Below are 26,576 nucleotides of genomic sequence, written 5' to 3'. Positions count from 1 at the left end.
GTCAAAGTGGTTAAGTATTCTGCTGAGAGTCATCCCCAGTGAGTGGCAAAACCAGGATACATGTTGGATTGGTTTGAATAAAAGCTTGTTGCTCCTATTTACAATAGCCAGCACATGAAAGCAACCTAAATATTGAATGATGGATGTATGGTTAAAGATGTGGTTCCTATACACAATGGAATGTTCCTCAGCCATAAAAAAGAAGAGAATAATGCCATTTGCAGCAACATTGATGGACCTAGAGATTGTCATACTGAGTGAAGTAAGTCAGACAGAGAAAGACAAATATGATAGTGCTTATGTGTAGAATCTTGAAAAAGGGTACAGATAAACTTATCTACAAAACAGAACTAGTGTTATGGATATAGAAAATAAACTTATGGTTACCTGGGGGTGAAAGAGGGGGAGGGATAAATTGGGAGATTGAGATTGACATATAGATAACACTGTGTATAAACTAAATAACTAAATAGGACCTAGTGTATAGCACAGGGAACTCTACTCAATACTCTGTAATGACCTACATGGGAAAATGATCTAAAAAAGAGTAGATATATGTATATGTATAACTGATTCAGGACTTCCCTGGTAGCTCAGATGGTAAAGCATCTGCCTATAATGCGGGAGACCCAGGTTCAATCCCTGGGTCGGGAAGATCCTCTGGAGAAGGAAACGGCAACCCACTCCAGTACTCTTGCCTGGAAAACCCCAGGGACAGAGCAGCATGGTAGGCTACATTTCAGTTCAGTTCAGTTGCTCTGTCATGTCCAACTCTTTGCGACCCCATGAACCACACACAGTACGCCAGGCCTCCCTGTCCATCACCAACTCCCAAAGTTTATCCAAACTCATGTCCATTGAGTTGGTGATGCCATCCAGTCATCTCATCCTGTGTCGTCCCCTTCTCCTCCTGCCTTCAGTCTTTCCCAACATCAGGGTCTTTTCCAATGAGTCAGCTCTTCACATTAGGTGGCCAAAGTATTGGAGTTGCAGCTTCAACATCAGTCCTTCCAGTGAACACCCAGGACTGATCTCCTTTAGGATGGACTGGTTGGATCTCCTTGCAGTCCAAGGGACTCTCAAGAGTCTTCTCTAATACCACAGTTCAAAAACATCAATTCTTCAGCACTCAGCTTTCTTTGTGGTGCAACTCTTACATCCATATGTGACTACTGGAAAAATCATAGCTTTGACTAGATGGACCTTTGTCAGCAAAGTAATGTCTCTGCTTTGACAGTAATATGCTGTCTAGGTTGGTCGTAACTTTCCTTCCAAGGAGTAAGTATCTTAATTTCATGGCTGCAATCACCATCTGCAGTGATTTTGGAGCCGCCCAAAATAAAGTCTGTCATGGTTTCCCCTGATTCCCCATCTATTTGCCATGAAGTGATGGGATCGGATGCCATGATCTTAGCTTTCTGAATGTTGATCTTTAAGCCAATTTTTTACTCTCCTCTTTCAGTTTCATCAAGAGGCTCTTTAGCTCTTCTTCACTTTCTGCCATAAGGGTGGTGTCATCTGTGTATTTGAGGTTATTGATATTTTTCCTGGAAATCTTGATTCTAGCTTGTGCGTCATCCAGCCTGGCATTTCCCATGATGTACTCTTCATAAAGTTAAATAAGCAGAGTGACAATATACAGCCTTGATGTACTCTTTTCCCGATTTGACATACTCCTTTTCACAGTCTGTTTTTCCATGTCTGGTTCTAACTGTTGCTTCTTGACCTGCATACAGATTTCTCAGGAGGCAGGTAAGGTGGTCTGGTATCCCCAATTCTTGAAGAATTTTCCACAGTTTGTTGTGATCTACACAGTCAAAGGCTTTGGCGGTAACTACAGAAAAGTGTTTAAATGTTTAAATTCTCTGGAATTACAAGCATTTATTTAACAAATATTTATTTTGTACCTTCTGTGTATTTGAGGCATACAGACCAGGAATAAGGCAAAATAAGTGACATCTGTGCCTTTATGAAGCTTCTCTTATAATCAAAAGAGATTGACAATATACAAATTAAGTACATAATGTATTTAATGGTGAGCAATGCTGTGGAAAACATAAAGCAAACCAAGGAGATAAAAATGTTGATCAACTGGAATACAGGGTTAGTTTTTATTTTATTAAGGTAATATTGATCAGATTAAAGGAAGAGGGATTCTGCCATGGGCATATTGGGAGCAAGAGGTTTTCTGGCAAAGGGAACAGAATTGCCAGTGGAAAGGCACTGTGACCAAGTTATTTTATCTCATGCTTCACAAAAGTATTGTGAGTACAGACAGTTCCAGACTTATAGTGGTTTGTTTAAGATTTTTGACTTTACAATGGTACAAAACCTTTGAATTCTGAATTTTTATTGTTTTTCCTGGGCTAGCCATACATGGTAGATATTCTCTTGTGATGCTAGGCAGTGCTTCTTATCAGCCACACGATCACATCAGTAAACAGCTGACACACAAAACTATTCTGGACTCAGACAACCATTTTGTTTTTCAACTTTCAGTATTCACTCAGTTACATGAGATATTCTTTACTTTATTATAAAATGGGCTTTGAGTTAGATCATGTTGCCCAACTGTAGGATAATCCAAGTGTTCTGAACATGGGTAAATTAGGTGAGGCTAAGCTATGGTGTTTGATAAATTAGGGATATCAGGTTTTTCTATTTATTTTTTGGCTACACCATGAAGCATGTGGGATCTTAGTTCTCTGAACCAGGGATGGAACCCGTTTCCCCTGCAGTGAATGGATGGAGTCTTAAGCATTGGACTACCAAGGAATTCCCTATCAGATGCAGTCTTGACTTAAGGTGTTTTCAATTTACAATGGGTTTATCCAGGATGTAACAGCGCAGGATAAGAATGCTACAAATGAGGCAGGAAAGAAATTAGTTGAAATTCACACCTGATTCATGCCTAAATACTTAGAAAATACTTCTAAATATTTTCCCTCTATTTTGAATTATAAGATCATGTTCCAGAGACATGTCTGACAGAAAGAAGCCCTTAAAGATTCCAATTTGCCTGTGAAAACAAAAGTTGAATCACTTGTGCCAGAACAGCCAGAAATTTTCTACTAAGTCTAAAATTAAAATCTACCTGAATATAGGTGTGGATCAAATTGATCATATAAATGAGCAGTGAGGAATAGCATTCTAGTTAATTGTTACTAACTGTGAAATCAGACTTATTTTACAAATTTCTCTTCTGTAGTTTTAGAGATAGCTGCAAAATCAATCTTAATTTTGAGTGTTAAATATCAAAATAGAGCAATTAATAATTTGCATTAGATACGAGTTTTTAAACTATGGATGAAAGTGTTGAGTATTTTTATATGACTCTGTTTGGGTTCAAAGTTTTTGTTTTTAATAGTTATTTATTTGGCTGTTTCAGGTCTTAGGTGCAGCACATGGGATCTTTGTTGCATCCTTCAGGATCTTTCTTTGAGGTGCACGGACTGTTTAGTTGTGGTGCACAGGCTTCAGTAGTTAAGGCATGTGGGATCTTAGTTCCCAGACCAAGGATCAAACCCACATCCCCTGCATTGCAAGGCAGATTCTTAACTGGACCACCAGGCATGTCCCAGTTTCAAAGTCTTTAACCTTTTTTTTTTTTTTCCTCATGTTGAGCAGTCAAGTGGGATGTCAAGAACCTCTGCAGGATCACAGATGCGTTTTACTCAACAAATATTTATTGAGACCTTGCCTCATTCCTGATTAGCAAAAACTGTTTTTATTAAGCAATTAATGAAGGATGAGTTTGCCTTTGATTCAAGATTTTTTTTCCTATTGTTTTCTTAAAAGCTGCTGTCAAATCCTGTTTTACTGAGTATTTTTTAAAATCTTGGAAATACTGCTAAATTTTATTAAATGCCTCATTTTCCTTGGCTAAGATGATTGTGGCTTTCCTGCAGCAATCATATAATATGATAAATAAAATTATATTTTTCTCTTGGTGAACCATCTTTCCATCATGAGAATAAATGCTAGTAGTTCTTTTCTTAAAAAAAAAAACAACACAAAACTTCATGTATATATTTGTTTTTAAGAGACTTAAAAAAAAAAAAAAGCTTTTAGGGACTTCCCTGGTGGTCCAGTGGTTAAGACTTTGCCTTCCAGTGCAGAGGGTGCAGGTTCCATCCCTGGTTCGGGAACTAAGATCCTACATGCTGCGTAGGGGGAGGGGGGAAAGGCTCTTTTAGGTTGAGAGCAAAATTAAGAGGAAGGTATGGAAATTTCCCATATTCCCCCCCTCTGCCTCCCTATTGTTAAATCCTCCACCAGAATGGTACATTAGTTACAACTGATGAACCTACACTGACACTGAAACCACTCATAGTCCATAGTTCACATCAGGGTTCACACTTGGTGTTGTACAATCTGTGCATTTGGACAAATGTATACTGACACATATCTCTCATTATAGTATCACACAGAGTATTTTCACTGCCCTAAAAATGCTCTGTGCTCTGCCTGCTCATCCCTCCCTCCTCATTAACTCCTGGCAACCAGTGATCTTTTTAATGTCTTTATAGTTTTGCCTTTTCCAGAATGTCACAGTCTTGGAATCAAACAGCGCTAACAGTTCTTTTAAGGTAGTTCTTCAGATTTATGGTATGTTGCCTTGTTCATTCATTTTAATTGCTGAATGAGTAAGTGACAAAATATTTATCATTCTCCTCCTGAAGGGTAATTAGCCAGTTTCTCCATTCTTACTTGGTAGAAAATTCTAGGTTGGATATAATTTTGCCTCAGGATTTTGAAGCTGTTGGTCTGGTGCCTTCTGGCTTCAATGTCAGCTGTTGAAAATGTAATAAATACTTATATAGTGTTTATGAGGTGTTTGGCATTGTCCCTACCTCTTGCTATAACATAGTTCATTTAATATTTATAAAAGCATTCTACTTTGTTCTAACTATAGTAGATACTATTAGTTTTAGCCCCATTTTAAATATGGGAAAATTGAGGTACAACAGATCAAGTATCAGGACTTCCCTGGTGGTCCAGTGGTTAGGACTTTGCCTTCCATTGCAGACAGTGCAGATTCAGTCCCTGGTCAGGAAGCTAAGATCCCACATGTCTCACAGCTGAAAAACCAAGACGTAAAACAGAAGCAATATTCTAACAAATTCAATAAAGACTAAGTATCTTGCCCCAGATCCTATAGCAGATGAACAGAAAGGCCCTTGACAGATGGGCACACAAGCTGATGGATAAATGCCTCCCCTGCCTGGCCTTCAGATGGACTATTCCCAGGTGTACCTCAGATGGTTTCTGAGGGGATGGCTGCCAGGATTAAGCTCCCCAGATTCCCATAGAATGGCCCGACCAAATCATGATTTCTCTTTCCACATCCCTTTGTCCTGCTTCTGGGTTCGCTTCTTATATAAACTTCATACTTGGGAACCTTTGAGTCAGGCTTTCCTTGGGGGTGGGTGAGGTGGTAGGCAGGTCAAGAGTTGGTATCAGAAGTGCCCAGAGAAAGTGTGATCCACTTAACAGTCAGACAGTAGCAAGGACCCATTGCTGGTGATAGGTGGAGTGGAGAGCACCCTAAACATCACAGTTACCCAGACTGTCACTGCTTGGAGCAAAGTGCACTGAAAATGAAGCTTTCACTTAAGAGATGGATAAACCTTTGTATAGTATGTGCCAATGATAATGACATGGATCGAAGATTGACTAGTTTGGGTTAATGCTTGAGAAGCTAATTATCAACTTGGTGCAGACTGTGAAAACTAGAAGACCTCCATGGCAGATTTAAAGAAGATGTTATAACTTTGGCTGCCAAACATTTTGCCCGATGATTGAATTGTAACATTAGTTACAAACAGGATTAATGTATAGCCTTGACAGTCTTCCTGTGCAGATACCACAATCACAATAGGAAAGGAGTAGGATATTGACATCTGTCATGGGACATTTGGATGATAAACCTGAGAATTCTTTTATAAATTATGAATTGTTTAATTCTTTTATAGTCATTTTTATTTGGCTGCATCAGGTCTTAGTTGCGGCACATGGAATCTTCATTGCGTCACGTTGGGATCATTCCTTGTGGTGCTTAGTTCAGTTCAGTTGCTCAGTTGTGTCCAACTCTTTGCGACCCCATGAACCGCAGCACGCCAGGCCTCCCTGTCTATCACCAACTCAGGAGTTTACCCAAACTCGTGCTTTGAGTCGATGATGCCATCCAAGCATCTCATCCTCTGTCTTCCCCTTCTCCTGCCTTCAGTTTTTCCCAACATCAGGTACTTTTCAAATGAGTCAGCTCTTCGCATCAGTTGGCCAAAGTATTGGAGTTTCAGTTTCAACATCAGTCTTTCCAATGAACACTCAGGATGGACTGGTTGGATCTCTTTGCAGTCCAAGGGACTCTCAAGAGTCTTCTCCAACACCACAGTTCAAAAGCATCAATTCTTCAGTGCTCAGCTTTCTTTATAGTCCAACTCTCACATCCATACGTGACTACTGGAAAAACCATAGCCTTGACTAGACGGACCTTTGTTGGCAAAGTAATGTCTCTTCTTTTTAGTATGCTGTCTAGATTGGTCATAGCTTTTCTTCCAAGGAGCAAGCGTTTTTTAATTTCATGGCTGCAATCCCCATCTGCAGTGATTTTGGAGCCCCCCAAAATAAAGTCAGCCACTGTTTCCACTGTTTCCCCATCTATTTGCCATGAAATGATGGGGCCGGATGCTATGATCTTAGTTTTCTGAATATTGAACTTTGAGCCAACTTTTTGACTCTCCTCTTTCACTTTCATCAAGAGGTTCTTTAGTTCTTATTCACTTTCTTCCATAAGAGTGGTATCACCTGCATATCTAAGGTTACTGATATTTCTCTCAGCAGTCTTGATTCTGGCTTGTGCTTCATCCAGCCCAGCATTTCTCATGATGTATTTTGCATATAAGTTAAATAAGCAGGGTAACAATATACAGCCTTGAGGTACTCCCTTCCCGATTTGGAACCAGTCTGTTGTTCCGTGTCCAGTTCTAACTGTTGCTTCCTGACCTGCACAGACTTCTCAAAGGCAGGTCAGGTGGTCTGGTATTCCCACATCTTTAAGAATTTTCAACAGTTTATTATGATCTACGCAGTCAAAGGCTTTGGCATAGTCAATAAAGCAGAAGTAGATGCTTTTCTGGAATTCTCTTGCTCTTTCGATGATTCAGCGGATGTTGGCAATTTGATGTCTGGTTCCTCTGCCTTTTCTAAAACCAGGTTGAACATCTGAAAGTTCATGGTTCACATATTGCTGAAGCCTGGCTTGGAGAGTTTTAAGCATTACTTTACTAGCATGTGAGATGAGTGCAATTGTGCAGTAGTTTGAGCATTCTTTGGCATTGCCTTTCTTTGGGATTGGAATGAAAACTGATCTTTTCCAGTCCTATGGCCACTGCTGAGTTTTCCAAATTTGCTGGCATATTGAGTGCAACACTTTCACAGTGTCATCTTTAAGGATTTGAAGTAACTCAACTGGAATTCCGTCACCTCCACTAGCTTTGTTCGTAGTGATGCTTCCTAAGGCCCACTTGACTTCACATTCCAGGATATCTGGCTCTAGGTGAGTGATCACACCATTGGGGTTATCTGGGTCATGAAGATCTTTTTTGTACAGTTCATCTGTGTATTCTTGCCACCTCTTCTTAATATATTCTGCTTCTGTTAGGTCCATACCATTTCTGTCCTTTATTGTACTTGTCTTTGGATGCAATGGTCACTTGGTATCTAATTATCTTGAAGAGATCTCCAGTCTTTCCCATTCTATTGTTTTCCTCTCTTTCTTTGCACTGATCACTGAGGAAGGCTTTCTTTTCTCTCCTTGGTATTCTTTGTAACTCTGCATTCAAATGGGTATATCTTTCCTTATCTCCTTCGCTTTTTGCTTGTCTTCCTTTCATAGCTATCTGTAAGGCATCATCAGACAGCCTTTTTGCTTTTTTGCATTTCTTTTTCTTGGGGATAGTTTTGATCCCTGTCTCCTATACTATGTCATGAACATCCATCCATAGTTGTGGTGTTCAGACTCTCTAATTTTGGGACTCCGGCTTAGTTGATCTGAAGCATGTGGGACCTTAGTTTCCTAATCAGAGATCAAACCCATGTGCCGTGTATTGCAAGGTGGATTCTTAACCACTAGACCGCCAGTGAGCTCCCTAAACCTGAGAATCTTGAAACTCCAGATTCCTCTAAGCTCTCTGGGCTGGGAGAAGCAGCTCCCCACCCCTGCCCCACATCCCTGGTGAGAGAGAAATGCTTCATCTTGCCTAGATTCAGGCAGAGACCTCAAGAGAGACAGATACCTCTCATTATGATGTTTTCCTCCTTAAGCTCTGCCCTTTCCTCCATCATTGCCTCCAGACTAATAACCAGGGTTAGGTCACAGCATGGCTTAAGCAAGAAAATACAGCCTGTATTTTATATATCAAACAAATTGCAATAACTACTGGCAGAAGCCAAGGGAGCACATTTGGGAGTGGATCTTGAAAATGCTATAGCAGACAGGGCAGAATATACAACTGAAGAAGGGGGAGTTTATTCATAAAGGAGCACTCTCCTGTGATGTGAAATCCAATGGGGTCTGGGTACAATGGCAGGGCACCTGGCACTCTTTCTGTGCCACCTGAAAATGCACGGTTCAACAGGTGGACAGTTCACTTTGGAGTCTGCATCTGTGGGTTCACATATTGAAAACTGATCTGTATAAGGGACTTGAACATCTGCAGATTTTGGTAGCTGCAGGGGTCCTGGAACCAATATCCCTTGGACACTGAAAGACTACTGTACTGAGACATTCTATGAGGCTTATCGGAAAATCCTTGGCATGATGATACCTACATCCATGGGATCCCCCATCAGCGATGTATTTTTACACTGGCTTTCTCACCTCTGCCTTACTTTCCCCAGTTTCTCACTCCTGATTCCAGGGATTTACTATTAAACAAACTAGCTGTATAGAAGCTCCTTTCTTAGCTTTCCTTTGGAAATTAAGGAGAAGGACCTGGGCTGAGATAAAGTATTATTTGCAGAATAGGTTCCTTGGATTGATCTACCAATTTTCACCATATTGGGGTATATTTCATATTCTTTGCATCTACCCTGCTTTGTTTTCCCAACATCTTCTTGTTGTTGTTCTGTCGGTAAGTCGTATCTGACTCTTCGTGACCCCATGGACTGCAGTATACCAGGCTTCCCTGTCCTTCACTATCTCCTGGAGTTTGCTCAAACTCATGTCCATTGAGTCAGTGATGCTATCCAACATCTCATCCTCTGCTGCCCCCTTCTCTTTTTGCCCTCAATCTTTCCCAGCATCAGGGTCTTTTTCAGTGAGTTAGCTTTTCTCATCAGGTAGCCAAATATTGGAGCTTTAGCTTCAGCATCAGTCTTTCCAACATCTTAACTTGGATGCTAAACTAACTGGTTTTTCATTTTTTACTTTTGAATGTGTGCATTTAAGGCTGTACATTTCCATTCTTTCACTAGAGCCCAGAGTGACCCCAAGGACTGTAGCCCACCAAGCTCTTCTGTCCATGGGATTCTCCAGGCAGAAATACTGCAGTGGGTTGCCATTCCCTTCTCCAGGGGATCTTCCCGACCCAGGGATCTGACCCAGGTCTCCTGCATTGCAGGTGGATTCTTTACTGTCTGAGCCACCAGGGAAGCCTCCATATTGGAGAACACACAATTAACAATGTTGTGATAGTTTCAGGTGGACATCAAAGGGACTCCGTCATACATATACATATATCCATTCTTCCCCAAATTGCCCTCCCATCCAGGCTGCCAAATAGTATTAAGCAAAGTTCCCTGTGCTATACAGTAGGACCTTGTTGGTCATCCATTTTTAAATATAACAGTATGTACATGTTGATCCCAAACTCCCTAACTGTATCTTACCCCATCCTTTTCCCTGACAACCATAAGTTTGTTCTCTAAGTCTGTGAGTTTGTTTTCTGTTTTGTAAATAAGTTAATTTGTATCACTTCTTTTTAGATTCCACATATAAGGGATGTCATACCATATTACTCCTTCTCTGACTGACTTATTTCACTCAGTATGACAATCTCTAGGTTCACCCACGTTGCTGCAAATGGCATTATTTCATTCTTTCTAAAGGCTGAGTAATATTCCATTGTATATATGTACCGTATCCATTCCTTTGTTGATGAACTTTTAGGTTGCTTCTGTGTCTTGGCTACTGTAAACAGTACTACATCCCACAGTTTGGTGTGTTGGCTTTTTACTCATTTTGTCTAAATATTTTGAAATTTTAAGATGATTCTTTGACCTATGTAATATTACTATTTGAAAGTGTGTTTAAGTATAGGGGCAATTTTGTAGTCTTTCTGTTATTGATTTCTAGTTTTCCTGGTTTGCAATCAGAGAATAAGATATGTGTGATATCCATTCTGTAGAATCTGTCAGAACCTGTATTATGGAGTGGAACATGGCCAGTTTTTAGAGGTATTCTAAGTTGGCTTGAGAAGAATATGTTGTCTTTTTCTAAGTTGTGTTGTTCAATCCATTTTTTTTCTCATTTTCTGTATCCCTGAGAGAAAGATGTGTTGACTGTATCAAATTTGTATACTTTGAGGTTATGTTGCTGTTTAGATTCAGAATTTTTATCTGTACCTAAGGCAGTGGCACCCCACTCCAGTACTCTTGCCTGGAAAATCCCATGGACGGAGGAGCCTGGTGGGCTGCAGTCCATGGGGTCGCAAAGAGTTGGACACAACTGAGCGACTTCACTTTCACTTTTCACTTTCATGCATTGGAGAAGGAAATGGAAACCCACTCCAGTGTTCTTGCCTGGAGAATCCCTGGGACGGGGGAGCCTGGTGGGCTACCATCCATGGGGTCGCACAGAGTTGGACACAACTGAAGCGACTTAGCAGCAGCAGCAGAAAGTTATTATTCTATTTACAATAGCCTACCTTTTATTCTGAAGTGATTTTCTTTATTTCTAATAATACTTCCTACCCTCGTGTCTGTCTTATCTGATATTTTAACTTTTTCTTTTGGTTAGTATTTCCTTTGCATATAATTTTACATACTGTTACTTTCATCTTTTCTATGTCATTTTATTTTTACCTAATCTGTGAATTTCTGTCTTTTATCTTTAGTTTACGTATATCTATTTTAATGACTGATATGTTTGCATTTATACCATCTTATTTTGTGCTTTTTAAACTTTCTACTTACTTATTTTTGCTTACTTTTCTCCACATTCTTTTTCTGTCTTCTGTTGAGTGGGTTGATTTTTCTCTATTTTCTTTTCTCCTCCACTGGTTTATGAGTGTTCCCTGGTGGCTCAGAGGTTAAAGTGTCTGCCTGCAATGCGGGAGACCTGGGTTCGATCCCTGGGTCGGGAATATCCTTTGGAGAAGGAAATGGCAACCAACTCCAGTATTCTTGCCTGGAGAATCCCATGGATGGAGGAGCCTGGTGGGCCATAGTCCTCGGGGTCGCAAAGAGTCGGACATGACTGAGCGACTTCACTTTACTTTATAATGGTAGTCTTTTTTTTTTTTTCCAGCTGTATTGAGGTATAATTGACAATGTTGTAATCCATTTAAAATGTACAACGTGATGATTTTTAATATATTTTACACTGTGAAAGAATCCCTACAATTGAATTAATTAACACACCCATCACCTCATGTATTACATAGGATGTCTTAACATTTAAACAGTGCAGGGACTTCCTTAGCAGTCCAGTGGTTAAGACTCTGCCTTCCAACGTGGGGAGCTTGGTTTCGATTCCTGATCAGGGAACTAAGATCCCACACAGTGCATGGTGCAGCCAAAAAAATAACAACATTGTTGTTGAGTTACTCACCTGTGTCCAACTTTGCGACCCCATGGACTGCTCTACTCCAGCCTTCCCTATCCTTCACTATCTCCGAGAGCTTGCTCAAACTCATGTCCTTTTTCACCTTCATCAAGAGGCTCTATAGTTCCTCTTCGCTTCTGTGGTAAGGGAGATGTCATCTGCATATCTGAGGTTACTGATATTTCTCCCTGAAATCTTGATTCCAGCTTGTGCTTCATCCAGTCTGGCATTTTGCATGATGTACTCTGCATATAAGTTAAATAAGCAGGGTGACAATATATAGACTTGATGCCCAGTTTTGAACCAGTCTTTTGTTCCATATCTGGTTCTAACTGCTGCTTCTTAACCTGCATGTAAGTTTCTCACAAGAGAAGACTCTACACATGGACATCACCAGATGGTCAACACCAAAATCAGATTGATTATATTCTTTGCAGCCAAAGATGGAGAAGCTCTATACAGTCAGCAAAAACAAGACCGGGACCTGACTGTGGCTCAGATCATGAACTCCTTATTGCCAAATTCAGACTTAAATTGAAAAAAGTAGGGAAAACCGCTAGACCATTCAGGTATGACCTAAATCAAATCCCTTATGATTATACAGTGGAAGTGAGAAATAGATTTAAGGGTCTACATCTGATAGATAGAGTGCCTGATGAACTATGGAATGAGATTCCTGACATTGTACAGGAGACAGGGATCAAGACCATCCCCATGGAAAAGAAATGCAAAAAAGCAAAATGGCTGTCTGGGGAGGCCTTACAAATAGCTGTGAAAAGAAGAGAGGCGAAAAGCAAAGGAGAAAAGGAAAGATATAAGCATCTGAATGCAGAGTTCCAAAGAATAGCAAGAAGAGATAAGAAAGCCTTCTTCAGCAATCAATGCAAAGAAATAGAGGAAAACAACAGAATGGGAAATACTAGAGATCTCTTCAAGAGAATGAGAGATACCAAGGGAACATTTCATGCAAAGATGGGCTCGATAAAGGACAGAAATGGTATGGACCTAACAGAAGCAGAAGACATGAAGAAGAGGTGGCAAGAATACACAGATGAACTGTACAAAAAAGATCTTCACGACCCAGATAGTCATGATGATGTGATCACTAATTTAGAGCCAGACATCTTGGAATGTGAAGTCAAATGGGCCTTAGAAAGCATCACTACAAACAAAGATAGTGGAGGCGACGGAATTCCAGTTGAGCTGTTTCAAATCCTGAAAGATGATGCTGTGAAAGTGCTGCACTCAATATGCCAGCAAGTTTGGAAAACTCAGCAGTGGCCACAGGACTGGAAAAGGTCAGTTTTCATTCCAATTCCAAAGAAAGGCAATGCAAAAGAATGCTCAAACTACCACACAATTGCACTCATCTCACATGCTAGTAAAGTAATGCTCAAAATTCTCCAAGCCAGGCTTCAGCAATACATGAACTGTGAACTCCCTGATGTTCAAGCTGGTTTTAGAAAAGGCAGAGGAACCAGAGATCAAATTGCCAACATCTGCTGGATCATCAAAAAAGCAAGAGAGTTCCAGAAAAACATCTATTTCTGCTTTATTGACTATGCCAAAGCCTTTGACTGTGTGGGTCACAATAAACTGTGGAAAATTCTGAGAGAGATGGGAATACCAGACCACCTGACCTGCCTCTTGAGAAATCTGTATGCAGGTCAGGAAGCAACAGTTAGAACTGGACATGGAACAACAGACTGGTTCCAAATAGGAAAAGGAGTATGTCAAGGCTGTATATTGTCACCCTGCTTATTTAACTTCTATGCAGAGTACATCATGAGAAACCCTGGACTGGAAGAAACACAAGCTGGAATCAAGATTGCCAGGAGAAATATCAATAACCTCAGATAAGCAGATGACGCCACCCTTATGGCAGAAAGTGAAGAGGAACTAAAAAGCCTCTTGATGAAAGTGAAAGAGGAGAGTGAGAAAGTTGGCTTAAAGCTCAACATTCAGAAAACGAAGATCATGGCATCTGGTCCCATCACTTCATGGGAAATAGATGGGGAAACAGTGGAAACAGTGGCAGACTTTATTTTGGGGGGCTCCAAAATCACTGCAGATGGTGACTACAGCCATGAAATTAAAAGACGCTTACTCCTTGGAAGAAAAGTTATGACCAACCTAGATAGTATATTCAAAAGCAGAGACATTACTTTGCCGACTAAGGTCCGCCTAGTCAAGGCTATGGTTTTTCCTGTAGTCATGTATGGATGTGAGAGTTGGACTGTGAAGAAGGCTGAGCACCAAAGAATTGATGCTTTTGAACTGTGGTGTTGGAGAAGACTCTTGAATGTCCCTTGGACTGCAAGGAGATCCAACCAGTCCATTCAGAAGATCAACCCTGGGATTTCTTTGGAAGGAATGATGCTAAAGCTGAAGCTCCAGTACTTTGGCCCCCTCATGAGAAGAGTTGACTCATTGGAAAAGACTCTGATGCTGGGAGGGATTGGGGGCAAGAGGAGAAGGGGACGACCCAGGATGAGATGGCTGGATGGCATCACGGACTCGATGGACGTGAGTCTGAATGAACTCTGGGAGTTGGTGATGGACACGGAGGCCTGGCGTGCTGCGATGCATGGGGTCGCAAAGAGTCGGACATGACTAAGCGACTGAACTGAACTGAAGTTTCTCAGGAGACAGGTAAGGTGGTCTGGTATTCCCACATCTTTAAGAATTTTATGCACTTTGTTGTGATCCACACAGTCAAAGACTTTGGTATAGTCGATGAAGCAGAAGTAGTTGTTTATCTGGAATTCTCTTGCTTTTCCTGTGATTCAGTGGATGTTGGCAATTTGATCTCTGGTTCATCTGCCTTTTCCAAATCCAGCTTGAATACCTGAAAGTTCTTGGTTCATGAACTATTAGAGACTAGCTTGAAAGATTTTGAGCATTACCTTGGTAGCATGTGAAATGAGTACAATTGTGCAGTATCTTGAACATTCTTTGGCATTGCCTTTCTTTGGGATTGGAATGAAAACTGACCTTTTCCAGTCCTATGGCCACTGTTGAGTTTTCCAAATTTGCTGGCATATTGAGTACAGCAGCACTTTCACGATTTGAAATAGCTCAGCTGGAATTCCAAAACCTCCACTAGCTTTGTTCATAGTGATGCTTTAAGGCCCACTTGACTTCACATTCCCGGATGTCTGGCTCTAGGTGAGTGATCAGACCATCGTGGTTATCTGGGTCATTAAGATCTTCTTTGTATAGTTCTTCTGTGTATTCTTGCCACCTCTTCTTCATATCTTCTGCTTCTGTTAGGTCCTTGCCATTTCTGTTCTTCATTGTGCCCGTCTTTGGGTGCAATGTTCCCTTGGTATCTCTAATTGTCTTGAGGAGATCTCTAGTCTTTCCCATTCTATTGTTTTCCTTTATTTTATTTTATTTTTTCATTGTTCACTTAGTAAGGCTTTCTTATCTCTCCTTGGTATTCTTTGTAACTCTGCATTCAAATGGGTATATCTTTCCTTCTCCTGTTTTCCTTTCACTTCTGTTCTTTTCATAGCTATTTTAACACCTCTAAGACAACTATTTTGCCTTTTTTCATTTCTTTTTCTTGGGGATGTTTTTGATCACTGCCTCCTGTACAGTGTCACAAACCTTTGTCCATAGTTCTTCAGGTTCTCTGTCTATCAGATTAATCCCTTGAAGCTATTTCTCACTTCCACTTTATAATCATAGGGATTTGACTTAGGTCATACCTGAATGGTCTACTGGTTTTCCCTATTTTCTTCAATTCAAGTCTCAATTTTGCAATAAGAAGCTCATAATCTGAGCTACAGTTAGCTCCAGGTCTTGTTTTTGCTGACTGTATAGAGCTTCTCCATCTTTGGCTGCAAAGCTTATAATCAATCTGATTTCAATATTGACCATCTGGTGATGTCCATGTGTAGAGTCATCTCTTGTGTTGTTGGAACATAAAATAAATAGTACATATTTGACGTAACAGTATATAAAAGTAATTACTATTTCTACTGATCTTCTGAATAAGAAAAGGAGTTGGCATGCTTTAACTCTTATAGCTCCTGTTTTCTTCTTGTTATCATTGTCCGTTACTTTGGTTCAGTCTTGTTTTATTTTGCCCCTTTTGGTTGTATTTTCTGCAATTGTCATCAGCCTAATCTCTGTAACACTAATTCAGTTTTTTGCACCTAAATTCTCTTCCTCAGTCTTCCAAAGGTAGTTCTAAGTTCTGCAATGGTTTTTTGGTTTTGTTTTCTCTCTGTCATCAGCTTGCTTTTCCTGCTAATCCCTTGCTATCTTGTCTTTCAATTCTTAATTCTTCTTTGGGTCCTTCTTTCATGGTGCTTATATTATATGTCATTTTTCTGGGGAATACAAAGTGATCCTTGCTTAAATATTCTGCTGTTTTCTATACTAAGTCTTTTGAACATGTATTTTTCATTTGCTTTTCTATCAGTTACATTGCTTTTCATTCATCTTATATTTTGCAGAACTTTTGCATGATTTTTTTTCTGCTTACTCATCTTTGAAATAAATTATGCCTGTTTCTTTCTGTTATTTGCCAGGAATATTGTGAAAATCTTCAGTAGGTCTTCCTTTTTATTTTCCTACTTGTCAAAATTTACTTTTGCATTAAAGGCTTGCTATGGGATATTTTTGTTTCATTATTTATCTGCTTGTAGTTTAGGTTGTATGGAATGTAGAGGTAGGGAAGAGAAACTGAGGAGAGAAGTATGACTGGTTTGGCACATATAACATCCACCCTCCAATTCTGTTGAAACTCCTGGAGTTCTACCCAGCTTTACAAACTCTGAAATTAGGCAGGATAATCAGTGTTTCAAGAACCATTTATTTATTGAATATTCATTTTTGTTTAGTAAAGTGATTTTAATCATTAGTGAGAAAATTCTTTTTATCATCTCTTTAAGATTAGCTCTACGCTAAGAGTCGGACACGACTGAGTGACTTCCCTTTCACTTTTCACTTTCATGCATTGGAGAAGGAAATGGCAACCCACTCCAGTGTTCTTGCCTGGAGAATCCCAGGGACGGGGGAGCCTGGTGGGCTGCCATCTATGGTGTCGCACAGAGTCGGACACGACTGAAGCGACTTAGCAGCAGCAGCAGCAGCAGCAGCAGCAGCAGGGACTTCCTGGTGGTCCAGTGGTTAAGACTTCACCTTCCAGTGCAGAGGGTGCAGGTTTCATCCCTGGTTAAGGAGCTGAGATACCACTTGCCTCATAGCCAAAAAGCCATAAACATAAAACAGAAGCAATATTGCAACAAATTCAATAAAGACTTTAAAAAAAGATTATCACTGACTCTAGGTCATCATTCCTAGATGTAATGACTAGAAAGCTATGTTCAATGAAAGCAGCAATACTGGGCACCATCCCTCTTTTAACTCAGTAGCCCTGGTCAACCCCACTGTTGGCTGCTCATTTTTGTTGGGCCCTACTCCCAGCCTTTCTTCGTCCAAATTGAGTAGTAGTAGAAACTTATAAAACTTCATTTCTTTTCTACAAATCTAAGTCATAAATAGGGGAGCTGAGTCTTGAACTTAGTATTCTTGTCCAATTATTTCACCTTTAGCAGGCATTCTTGGGAGCTCATGGAATGGGATTGTGGCCATTTTATAGTTTCAGGATAAATGCAGTTTCATCTCTCTTTTTTGGTCCTTTATGACCTTTTACTGGAGAAGGGAATGGCAATCCATTTCAGTATTCTTGCTGGAGAATTGCATGGACAGAGGAGCCTGGCCACTTAAAGTCCATAGGGTCGCAAAGAGTCGGACACAACTGAGTGACTAACATGCAGACACACACATGACCTTTTAACTGGATTTCAGGGAAATAATTTTTAGAAGTTTAGATATTTTTCATATTAAATTCTATTTTTTACTGTGAATAATAACTTTTTTGGGGTAGTTTTAGTTGTACTACAAATTGCTTTTCATATATATATATACATGTATATATATAACCTAAACGGCATTTGTATATCATCCTATTATCTTTAAAGTTAAAATGACTTTATATATGGACTTGCTTTGATATTTAAAATATTCAATTAGTAATAGGAAAAATCTGCAATAAAATATATTGAAAATATAGCTCCCTCCACAAGGTTGTTGACTTCTTGAAGTTATTTCTACTTTTATTTATATCCTCTGATTTGTCAAAAATATATAGCCTTGCTGTCCTTATGAATTCCCTCCCCCAAGGAGTAGTTTAATATTTATGAATGTGCCATTGTCCTGCAGTCCTCACAAATCTCTAAAATTACTAAAACCAATCAAGCAGCCTGAAGACATCAGAAACCATCTTTTCTAGACAGGGAGATAAAAATGTCACCCAAATGAAGGAAAAATTCTTTGCCACATCAATTTTCCGTGTTTCTCAAGGCACTCTTTCCTGGCACTCTTTCCTTCCCCTCTATTGAAAGTTTCCATTTGTGTATTCCAGTAGATGTAATAGACACTTGATAGTTGGGATTTTTCATGAATCCTCAAATCCATGCAGAGGGAAATACTTAAAACCATACACCCCAAAATGAGAAACAACAACTTCCAGAAAGATTTTCAATGACTTAGACATTTTTTATAAATCAATACTCCCCCATCATTTTTATAAGTTATTTGATGAATGTAAAGGCACTTGTAATGATGAATTTAAAAATAACAAAGGCAAAACTGGGTAAACTGGGAGAGGAAGATAGGTTCATTCACCAGCCTGGGCTTCTGCAAATCACCTTGAGTTTCTAAGGGTTCAGATCTTTGGGGCTGCTGGCCAAACCTATGACTGTTGTCATCAAATGTACATACTCCCAGTATTGGTTCTGTGGCTGATAATATTTAAGGAATCATGTTTTTGTCAAGTTCTTTAATCTCCCAAGGATAAGCAAGATAATTCATATTTTACCAACCAAAGTCTTCAATTACAAACCTGGTGGTAAAGATCCCTACTGTCAAATTTTAACACTTGGTTCAGAATTCCCATTGCAAATTTACTTGGTTTTCCAATTAAAATGGGCTTTTGTGAGTCCCCTGCTGATAGCCATTGGCTTGATAAAAAGTAACTTCATTTGCAACGAGGGTGGTTAGGGAACCCAGTGCAAGGCTGACTCTTCTGCTGTTGCCTTGAGCCCAGCTGTGCTGAAATATTAAACTTTAGTAAATTAGGTGAAATTGCAGCTTCCTGGCTGATACAATAATGCCCTTTACTTTTTTCCTAGAAACCATCTTCAGTGTGAGCTGTCTGCACAATTCTGCTCTAAGAGAAAGAAAATTCAGACTGTCTTCCAAATCCAGACAATTTTTCCATTTTCAAGTTAATTGTGCCCTATTGTACTTATCTAATAATACATGAACTTTCAAACACATATAACTGGATTATTATTCTAGCATTATCTGAAGATAGCATTATTGTATCGTATCATCCTCAGATAAGCAGCTAGATCCCTGAAGATCCCTAAGATGTCAGTCTTAAGTCACAGTAGCAACTTTTTCTTTATTGATCGAACATATTTTAACAGCAATAGCATTCTGTGGAAGGAAATCCTGTTTCTATTAATAGCCACATTCATCTTCAGATTTTTTTCTTTTTCTCTTTAAGAAAAGCTTGAATTCTGAGGTGTTTTATATGTTGACCAAACATTTATTGGTCAACTATTATGTGGAAAGTTCTGGTGTGTTTTCACCCAAGCATTTTTAATTGGAGTAAATGCAGAATTAGTAGAAAGGAAGTAGGCAGCCTTGAATTTCTCTTCTTGATACATGTTGTGACTTCTCCTGTGATGAAATCACTGGCGACAGCTTTATTGAGCTGTCTGAGCTACTGGCTTCTTAGAGGCTCTCACATTGGTTTTTCAGGTTAAGACCTTATGCCTCTAGGAGAGTCCAGTTGAAATATATTTTTGTTTTTTGGGAAAGTTAATGCACTAAAGCCTATGAAAGCACCTTTATCAAGGTCTTCACAGGATGGTAGAGGTCAAGAGTTGTTGTTGGGAAAAATCTCAAGTATATATAGAAGCAGACTGAATAGTCCATTAAGCCCCTGTATAATCACTACGGGGTTTAGGGTTTATAGATATTCCTCGAGTTTAGAGTCAGGGCAGCCTGGACAGGAGGGGAGTTTGGAGGAGAACCGGATACATGTATATGTATGTCTGTCCACCTGAAACTATCACAACATTGTTAATTGGCTATACTCCAGTACAAAATAAAAAGTTGAAAAAAGAGAGAGTTCGGCATCAGGAGGAAAACCCAGGGAGGTTGCAAAGTACGGCTTGGGGCCACGTGCAGACAGGATAGTTTAGGGCCTAAAGAGTAATTAATGGTCTAACCTTAATAAATAACCGGGAAACCATACTATCTCACATTGTCAGGAGTTCACTCTCTTCTAGTACACGATATACTAACTAATCAATGACATGCTAACCAGTATGATCCAGCCCAATATTAATTAGAGTGAGAATCTGCCAACTTTTTCTGAAAAAGGCCAGATAGTCAATAGTTTAGGCTCTTGTGGGCCGTGTGATCTTTGGGTCCACGACTCAATTCTGCCTTTGAAGCGCAAAAGCGGTCCTAGATCCATGCAATCATACACAGATAATACAGAGGAATGGACAGAAAGGTGTTCCAATGAAACTATTCACAAAAACGGGCCGGGGAAGAATTTGGCCTGCAGTGAATAGTCTGCCCGATCCCTAAAGATTGCCTGGTCCCTGGAAATCCATTCGCCGTGCATCTGAATCTCCCTTCAAACACCCGGAGGCTCCTCTCAAGTGCCCAGCAGCCTCTCCGCGTGGGACAATCCCGCAGAGCGACTACACTGTTTGCAAAGTTTTTGAAGTGGGCCCTTTCCTGTCTCCTCTTCTGCCTCTCGGAACCGCAGCCCTCCTCCGCAGGGGCGCAGAGCCAGGTGCGGTCAGCCCGGTGGGCTGCGTGGGCATCGGGGAAGAACGCGCGACCGCTCGGGGGCAGGTGAGGGAGCACAAAAGTTGGAGCCCAATCAGCGAGGCGTCCAGCTCCCGAGCCCCAACCTTCAGGTGACCCCGCGCGGCGGCGGCAGAAGCAGCGGCGGCGGCGGCGGCGGCGGCGGCTACGACCAGCGCCCGCAGCAGCTCGGAGCGCCTTCGGGAGAAGAGGAGGCGAGCCGGGCGGCGCTTCACCGCCAGCCGATCGCCGGGCGCCGACAGCGATCCGGGCTGGGCGGGAGCCGGGGGAGAGCTGGGACGTGGCTGCCACCTCCGCCCGCAGACGCCAGGCGGGCCGGGCCGGTGGCGCCTGAGAGTGCGGGCCCGCGGCGCGCGCCCCCGCCGCCCCTCCGCGCCGCCCTGAACGCTGGAGGTGTGCGTGGCTGCGGCCGCGGCGGCTGCGGCGGCAGCGGCGGGAGCCGCGAGTCGGGGCCGCCCGGGCTGTGCTTCGCCGGGGCAGCAGCGGCGGTGGCGGCGACCGCGCCGGTGGTTCAGGATGCGGCCGGGGGGCGCACTGTTCGCCCTGCTCGCCAGCCTGCTGCTGCTGCTGCTGCTTCGCCTGCTCTGGTGCTGGACCGACGCGCCCGCCCGTTCCAGGTACCCACTCGCCCACCGCACTCCGGCCGCCCCGCGTGCCGCGCACCCGGGGACCCTAGTCGCTCCGCCGCTCCTCTCGGGTGCGCAGACTTTGGCCGGCTGCGAGGAGTCGACGGGCAGCGGTGGCCTGGGGGTGGGGTGGGACGAGGGAGTCCGGGAGGCAGCGCAGGATGAGTGGGAGGTGTCGCAGGGGCGACCCTAGCATCGACTGGACACCGACTAGGGCGGACGGGAACCGGCCAGGGTGGCGAGGGAGCTGAGGGGCCGGACCTGCCGTCGGGTCACCCGAGCTCTCCCTTCTTTCTTTTCCTTCCCGCCCTGAGCCGCTTCAAACTCCGGGATTGGGAAGCTGCGCCGCAAGCCAGGGCGCGCTAGGATGCCCTGGCCGCCTGGCTGCGAGCGCGATGCCGAGCCCGGCTGCCAACTGCTCCTCAACTTAGTTTTCTTCACGGTTGTGCAGGTTCTTGGTGGAAGAAAGCAGGGAGGCCACCTACAGCAGCCCCGCTGCTCCGAGGAAGCTCCGGAGCTCGGCGACCCTGCCCCAGCGCACGGGGAACAGGTACCGGCGGCTCGGGGATGGGGCGCGGCTGCACCCGCAGGACTCGCTTGGGAGTTGTCTGCTTGGGACCACACGATTGTGTGGATTTGTGTGTGTGTGTGTGAGAGAGAGAGAGAGAGAAAGGATGCGTGTGCATACACGCGCGTGTAACTATCACACTCTCTCAACCTCCCCTGTAAAGCCTGTCCCTCCATGTGGATGTTCATCGAACCAAGGGAGATATGAAAACAGCTGCACTTTTAAAAATGGGTGCCGTGTTCCCCTCGCGATAATGGTGTGTCGAGAACCCGGAGAAGCAGCTCAACCTGTCTGTTGAGGGATTTGGTTGGTTTGCTTTCTCTCTTCCGGCTTTCAAGTGCACGGGTGTGAGATTCACGTTTGGGAGCATAGAATTCTGTGCTCAGTGTTGGGAATGTTTTTGTCCTTAGTGAATGGAGACATTTTTTTTTAAACCCCTTTTCACTGTTAGAAGTATATATCCATGTGCAATGATTATTTGAATTTCATCGTGGGTTTTTTTTTTTTTTTTGCCTATTATAGAAGTAATCCATTCTTAGTGCAGATAGCTAGATGGTATGAGAAATGTATTTAAAAATATTCACTCAGTTCCACCATACAGAGATCACATTAAGGTTTTGGTCTATATTTTTCCAGTAGTTTTTCTCATGTACACACATTTTTGAAATATACTTAAGACTGTAAATTGTATTTTGTTCTGCCTTTTTTCCCTAAAAAATCATATACATTTGCATGTCATTTATTCTTTTGCAAAGCATTGCTTTTAATTGTTGCATAATTTATCATATGAATGTGCCATAATCTGTTTTTTAGTCATTTAGATTGGTTTCTGTTTTGTTGGCTATTAATAATTCTATGAAGTACATCCCTGTATGTAAATCTATATATTCATTTTCAGTTCTTCAGGGTGGACTGATACAAGCTGAATGACTGGGTCATTTAGTATGTGCATTTTAGGTTCTAAGTATTAATACATTTGGCCAGTTGCTTCCTGGATGAGTTGAATCAGTTTACATTTTCATCAGCAGACTACCCTGCTTTGAGCCTCAGCCTTGCTAGTAATTTGGGGGCAATTTTGTATACTGTCTCTTTTCCTCTGTGTATCTCTTGTGAATGCCTTTTCCTCTATGTATGTTTCTGTATATCCTTGCCTCCCAGACCATCTTAATATTCTGATTAGGTGACTTAAGGTTTCTATGTGGGCTTTGCAGGCAGCGCTAGTGGTAAAGAACCCGCCTGCCAATGCAGGAGACATAAGAGTTGCAGGTTTGGTCCCTGGGTTGGGAAGGTCTCCTGGAGGCGGGCATGGCAACCCACCCCAGTATTCTTGCCTGGAGAATCCCATGGACAGAGGAGCCAGATGGGCTACGGTCCATAGGGTTGCAAAGTGCTGGATGCGACCTAAGTGACTTAGCACAGACACCAGCACTTGCAAGGTTCCCGCGTCGTTCTGCATGACCATCAGACGGCTCTGGGGAGCCAGGAAGAAATCTCTGAATTGCAGAACAGCACTGTTTCCTGCAGCCCTCCTATTTGAAGTTTCACAGCATATCAGAGGTACTAAAAAATCCTGGAGTAACAAAGCTTTAAAGAAAAATATTGGCCTTTAGTTTTATTTGTTGAAGGGTTGCGTATTATAGGTAGTAGTTTTCCAGTGAATTGGGGAGCATTTTCCAAGTCCTATTAGAGTTATACATTCTGGCATTGTCCCTTGAGATAAGTTAGAAAGAATGTACTAATTAAATCATCTGGTCATAGTCCTTTTTTGAGGTAATTCTTTGATGAATTTTTCAGCTTCTGTTGAAGTACTTCTTTTCTGCCTGGCATACTTCTTGAGCTAATATAGGTAATTCATATTTTTTTCGGAATGTGGTCCATTCTATTAAAATTTTAAAATTGGTACCGTTCTGTTGTATTTTTAAAAACCTGTCTTTTGATCTGTTTTATATCATCTTTATCACTTATGATTCATTATTTATATGGCAGGGATACAAATTTTAATCCATAATACTTGGTTATGTAGAGAAGTTGTAATTTCTTGATTTTTTTCTGTAGCTGATCAGTTCTTCTCCCATGAACCCCAACTGTAGATAATATATACAAGTAATAATATAGTAATACTAAAAGCAATCAGGATAGCCAGCACTTATTGAACTCTTATTATAGACATTTATCTTAAGTATTGCTTGGTCAAGAAATTTGTTTGTGCCGGAAAACATCAACAAACTTTTTGGCCAATCCAGTATTTTATGTTTATTAGCTCACTTAATCTTTAAAAAAATGCTGAGAAAAACTCTTATAATCCCTATTTTATAGATGAGTGCCGACTTAAAAAAATGCGCAAGAGAGTTGCAACTTAAGCTTTATTTGGGGCAATATGGGGACTCCAGCCCAAGAGACAGCACCTCAGATTGCTCTGAGAAACTGCTTCAAAGAGATGGGGGGCAGGGGAGGACAGTATATATGTGATTTTGGTAAAGGGGGAGTACATGCAATCAAGCACGTTTATTTTTTAGAAAGTTTCTTCTGGTCCCATGAAGCTTCTGCTAGTCATGAGAAACAGTTGTCACCATCAAGGATTAGTGTTTTAAAGATATAAGAATTGGGCTCATAAAATCAGCTCTTGAGAATATCTGTTTGAAGACCTGTCCTGCCAGTCTCCTGGAAGCACCAGAAAGAGTTGCTTAAGTTGGCACACCTGACTAAGCTTTAACCTGGACACATGCACACACACACTATCTTGCCCAGCACCTGTGAAAGACTACAGAACAGGGTAATTAAGCGTGGGGCTCTGGATCCACATGGCCTGTTTGTCAACTCTGACTTTGGGCCGTTTATTCTGTCTCCCTGCACCTCAGCTTCCTCATGTTGACCACAAATTGGCATTTGCCATGGGTGCTTGCCACCTACCTCTACAAGGATTAAATCATGTGCTGCTGGAGCTGGTGACCTCCAACACATCCTGAAGGAGTTCTCCAAGGGGATGTTGTCCATTTCCCATCTGCTGGCTGAGTACTCTGATGATAGCCTGTGATGAAAGCTGCAGTTCATGGTTCATTCTTTTCAGTCATTTCACCTGCTGGTACTCTCCACTGTCTTGGCTTCACCTGAGCTCCTATGAATGCTACATTTCAGGGATCCAGTGAAGATTCTCTTTTAGTTCCATCCTCAGTTGTACTGTGCAACGTTTGCTACGATGCTGCCTCACCCAGCTCTGGCTGGCTAGCTCCAGCCAGTCTCCCCACTATTTGGGGACCCATCTGGAGAAGGAAATGGCAACCCACTCCAATATTCTTGCCTGGAGAATCCCATGGACAGAGGAGCCTGGCAAGCTACAGTCTATGGGGTTGCAAGAGTCGGACACAACTTAGCAACTAAACCACCACCACCTAAAAATACAAGGACCAAAGTTGGCTCAGGAAAAACTAAGTATCAGGATCTACCTCTTCTTGCCCCACAAAGTGGATGCGACCCTACTTTAATTTCAGGATGGAAGAGTGCCAAAGTGATCTATTCCAGAATCCTAATTAGGGGAGGAGACAAAGCTCTATCTACCCTTCTTGTTACTCTCCCTGTTCTCTCTCCAAGCCAAGGCTCTCTTTTTCCTTTCTTTCTCCTCTTTCCATCTTTGTTGTAGGCTGGAAAGTGCTGTCTTCCCCTACATTGTATTGTCTTTCTCTTTTCCTGAGGCATACCTCCAGGTCTGTCTCAAACCTAAGCTCAAGGGTGAATTGTGAGGACTGGGAATTAAAAAAAAAAAAATTGGCAAAGCTCCAGGAGCTGAGTCTTCCAGGTGAGGTGGTTAATATATAAAAAGACATAATGGGGGGAATGTAGGAAATCTTTTCATGGGACTATAGCAAATCCTATTTTGTGCAAAGCTGAATATTACCTTATTCTTTCTCTTTGTAGCCTTTCAGAAAAAAGTCTATATCTCTTTGTAGTCCCCCAAAGAGTGTTTCAAAATAGCTAGGGAAAAGTCATGTCAAAGTCAGAAAGACAAAGGAGAAAAATATACTAATAATTTTCAAAATATGACCCTACCACAATGGATTCTTTCTCTTTGTAATAAACTTTGTCAGCATGTGTCATTGGTTTGTTTTTTTAGACAACCAGCTCTTGGATTTATTTCTCAATTCTGATCTGTTTCCATGTTGTGGAGTTTTGTTTTGTTTGTGTTATTTTTATCTTTTAAAATATCATTCTTTTTTTTTTTCAAATTTACTATTTTGAAATGAATGTTTCATTTATGGATCTTTCCTTTTTTTCATTGTAACAAACATATTTGCTACTATGAATTATCCTTTGAATGCAGCTTTGCATCTGTTCTTTAAGTTTGGATCCTTACTGTTTAGGGTTTTAAAACTATATTCTAAGTTGTTTCTAGTTACATTAGAACATTTAAATTTTACCTCCATAGTTATTTAGGAGAGTACTCTCCCCCGCCCCCCACCCTACCTCACCGCCCAAAGGAGCAATTTTAACTTCCTTCAAGAACTTTTCCTTTGCATTCACAATTAGTTGTTTGGTGCAAAAAACCTGTTAACCTGTCTTTTGGGAGAGTACTTTTACATTTCCAAGTGATTGGAATTTTTTTCTTAAATATTAATTTAATGTGTGT

General features: G+C 41.5%; 1 protein-coding gene and 1 non-coding gene across 5 annotated transcripts in view; both read left to right on the top strand.

Annotated features, from left to right (window-relative positions):
- Positions 1-582: 582 nt before the first annotated feature.
- On the top strand, positions 583-654 carry TRNAY-AUA (transfer RNA tyrosine (anticodon AUA)). The gene has a single exon. It is a non-coding gene; the product is annotated as a tRNA-Tyr (tRNA).
- A 20,144-nt stretch (positions 655-20,798) lies between these two features.
- Positions 20,799-26,576, top strand: part of ST8SIA6 (ST8 alpha-N-acetyl-neuraminide alpha-2,8-sialyltransferase 6) — a 171,924-nt gene continuing 166,146 nt past the window's right edge. The window contains exons 1-2 of one of the 4 annotated variants that reach the window (XM_069547588.1): positions 20,799-21,378; positions 21,839-21,937. In XM_069547588.1, coding sequence (XP_069403689.1) covers positions 21,278-21,378; positions 21,839-21,937 — 200 coding nt within the window. In that variant the 5' untranslated portion in view covers positions 20,799-21,277. The remainder of the gene's footprint in view (positions 21,379-21,838; positions 21,938-26,576) is intronic. The other 3 variants (XM_069547589.1, XM_069547590.1, XM_069547592.1) reach the window with 3 other exon arrangements.

This window comes from Ovis canadensis, chromosome 13, assembly GCF_042477335.2.
Source record: "Ovis canadensis isolate MfBH-ARS-UI-01 breed Bighorn chromosome 13, ARS-UI_OviCan_v2, whole genome shotgun sequence".
NCBI classification, from domain to species: Eukaryota; Metazoa; Chordata; class Mammalia; order Artiodactyla; family Bovidae; genus Ovis; species Ovis canadensis.
The sequence above is the reverse complement of the archived record's forward strand: the minus strand, read 5'-3'. Positions and strand labels throughout refer to the sequence as shown.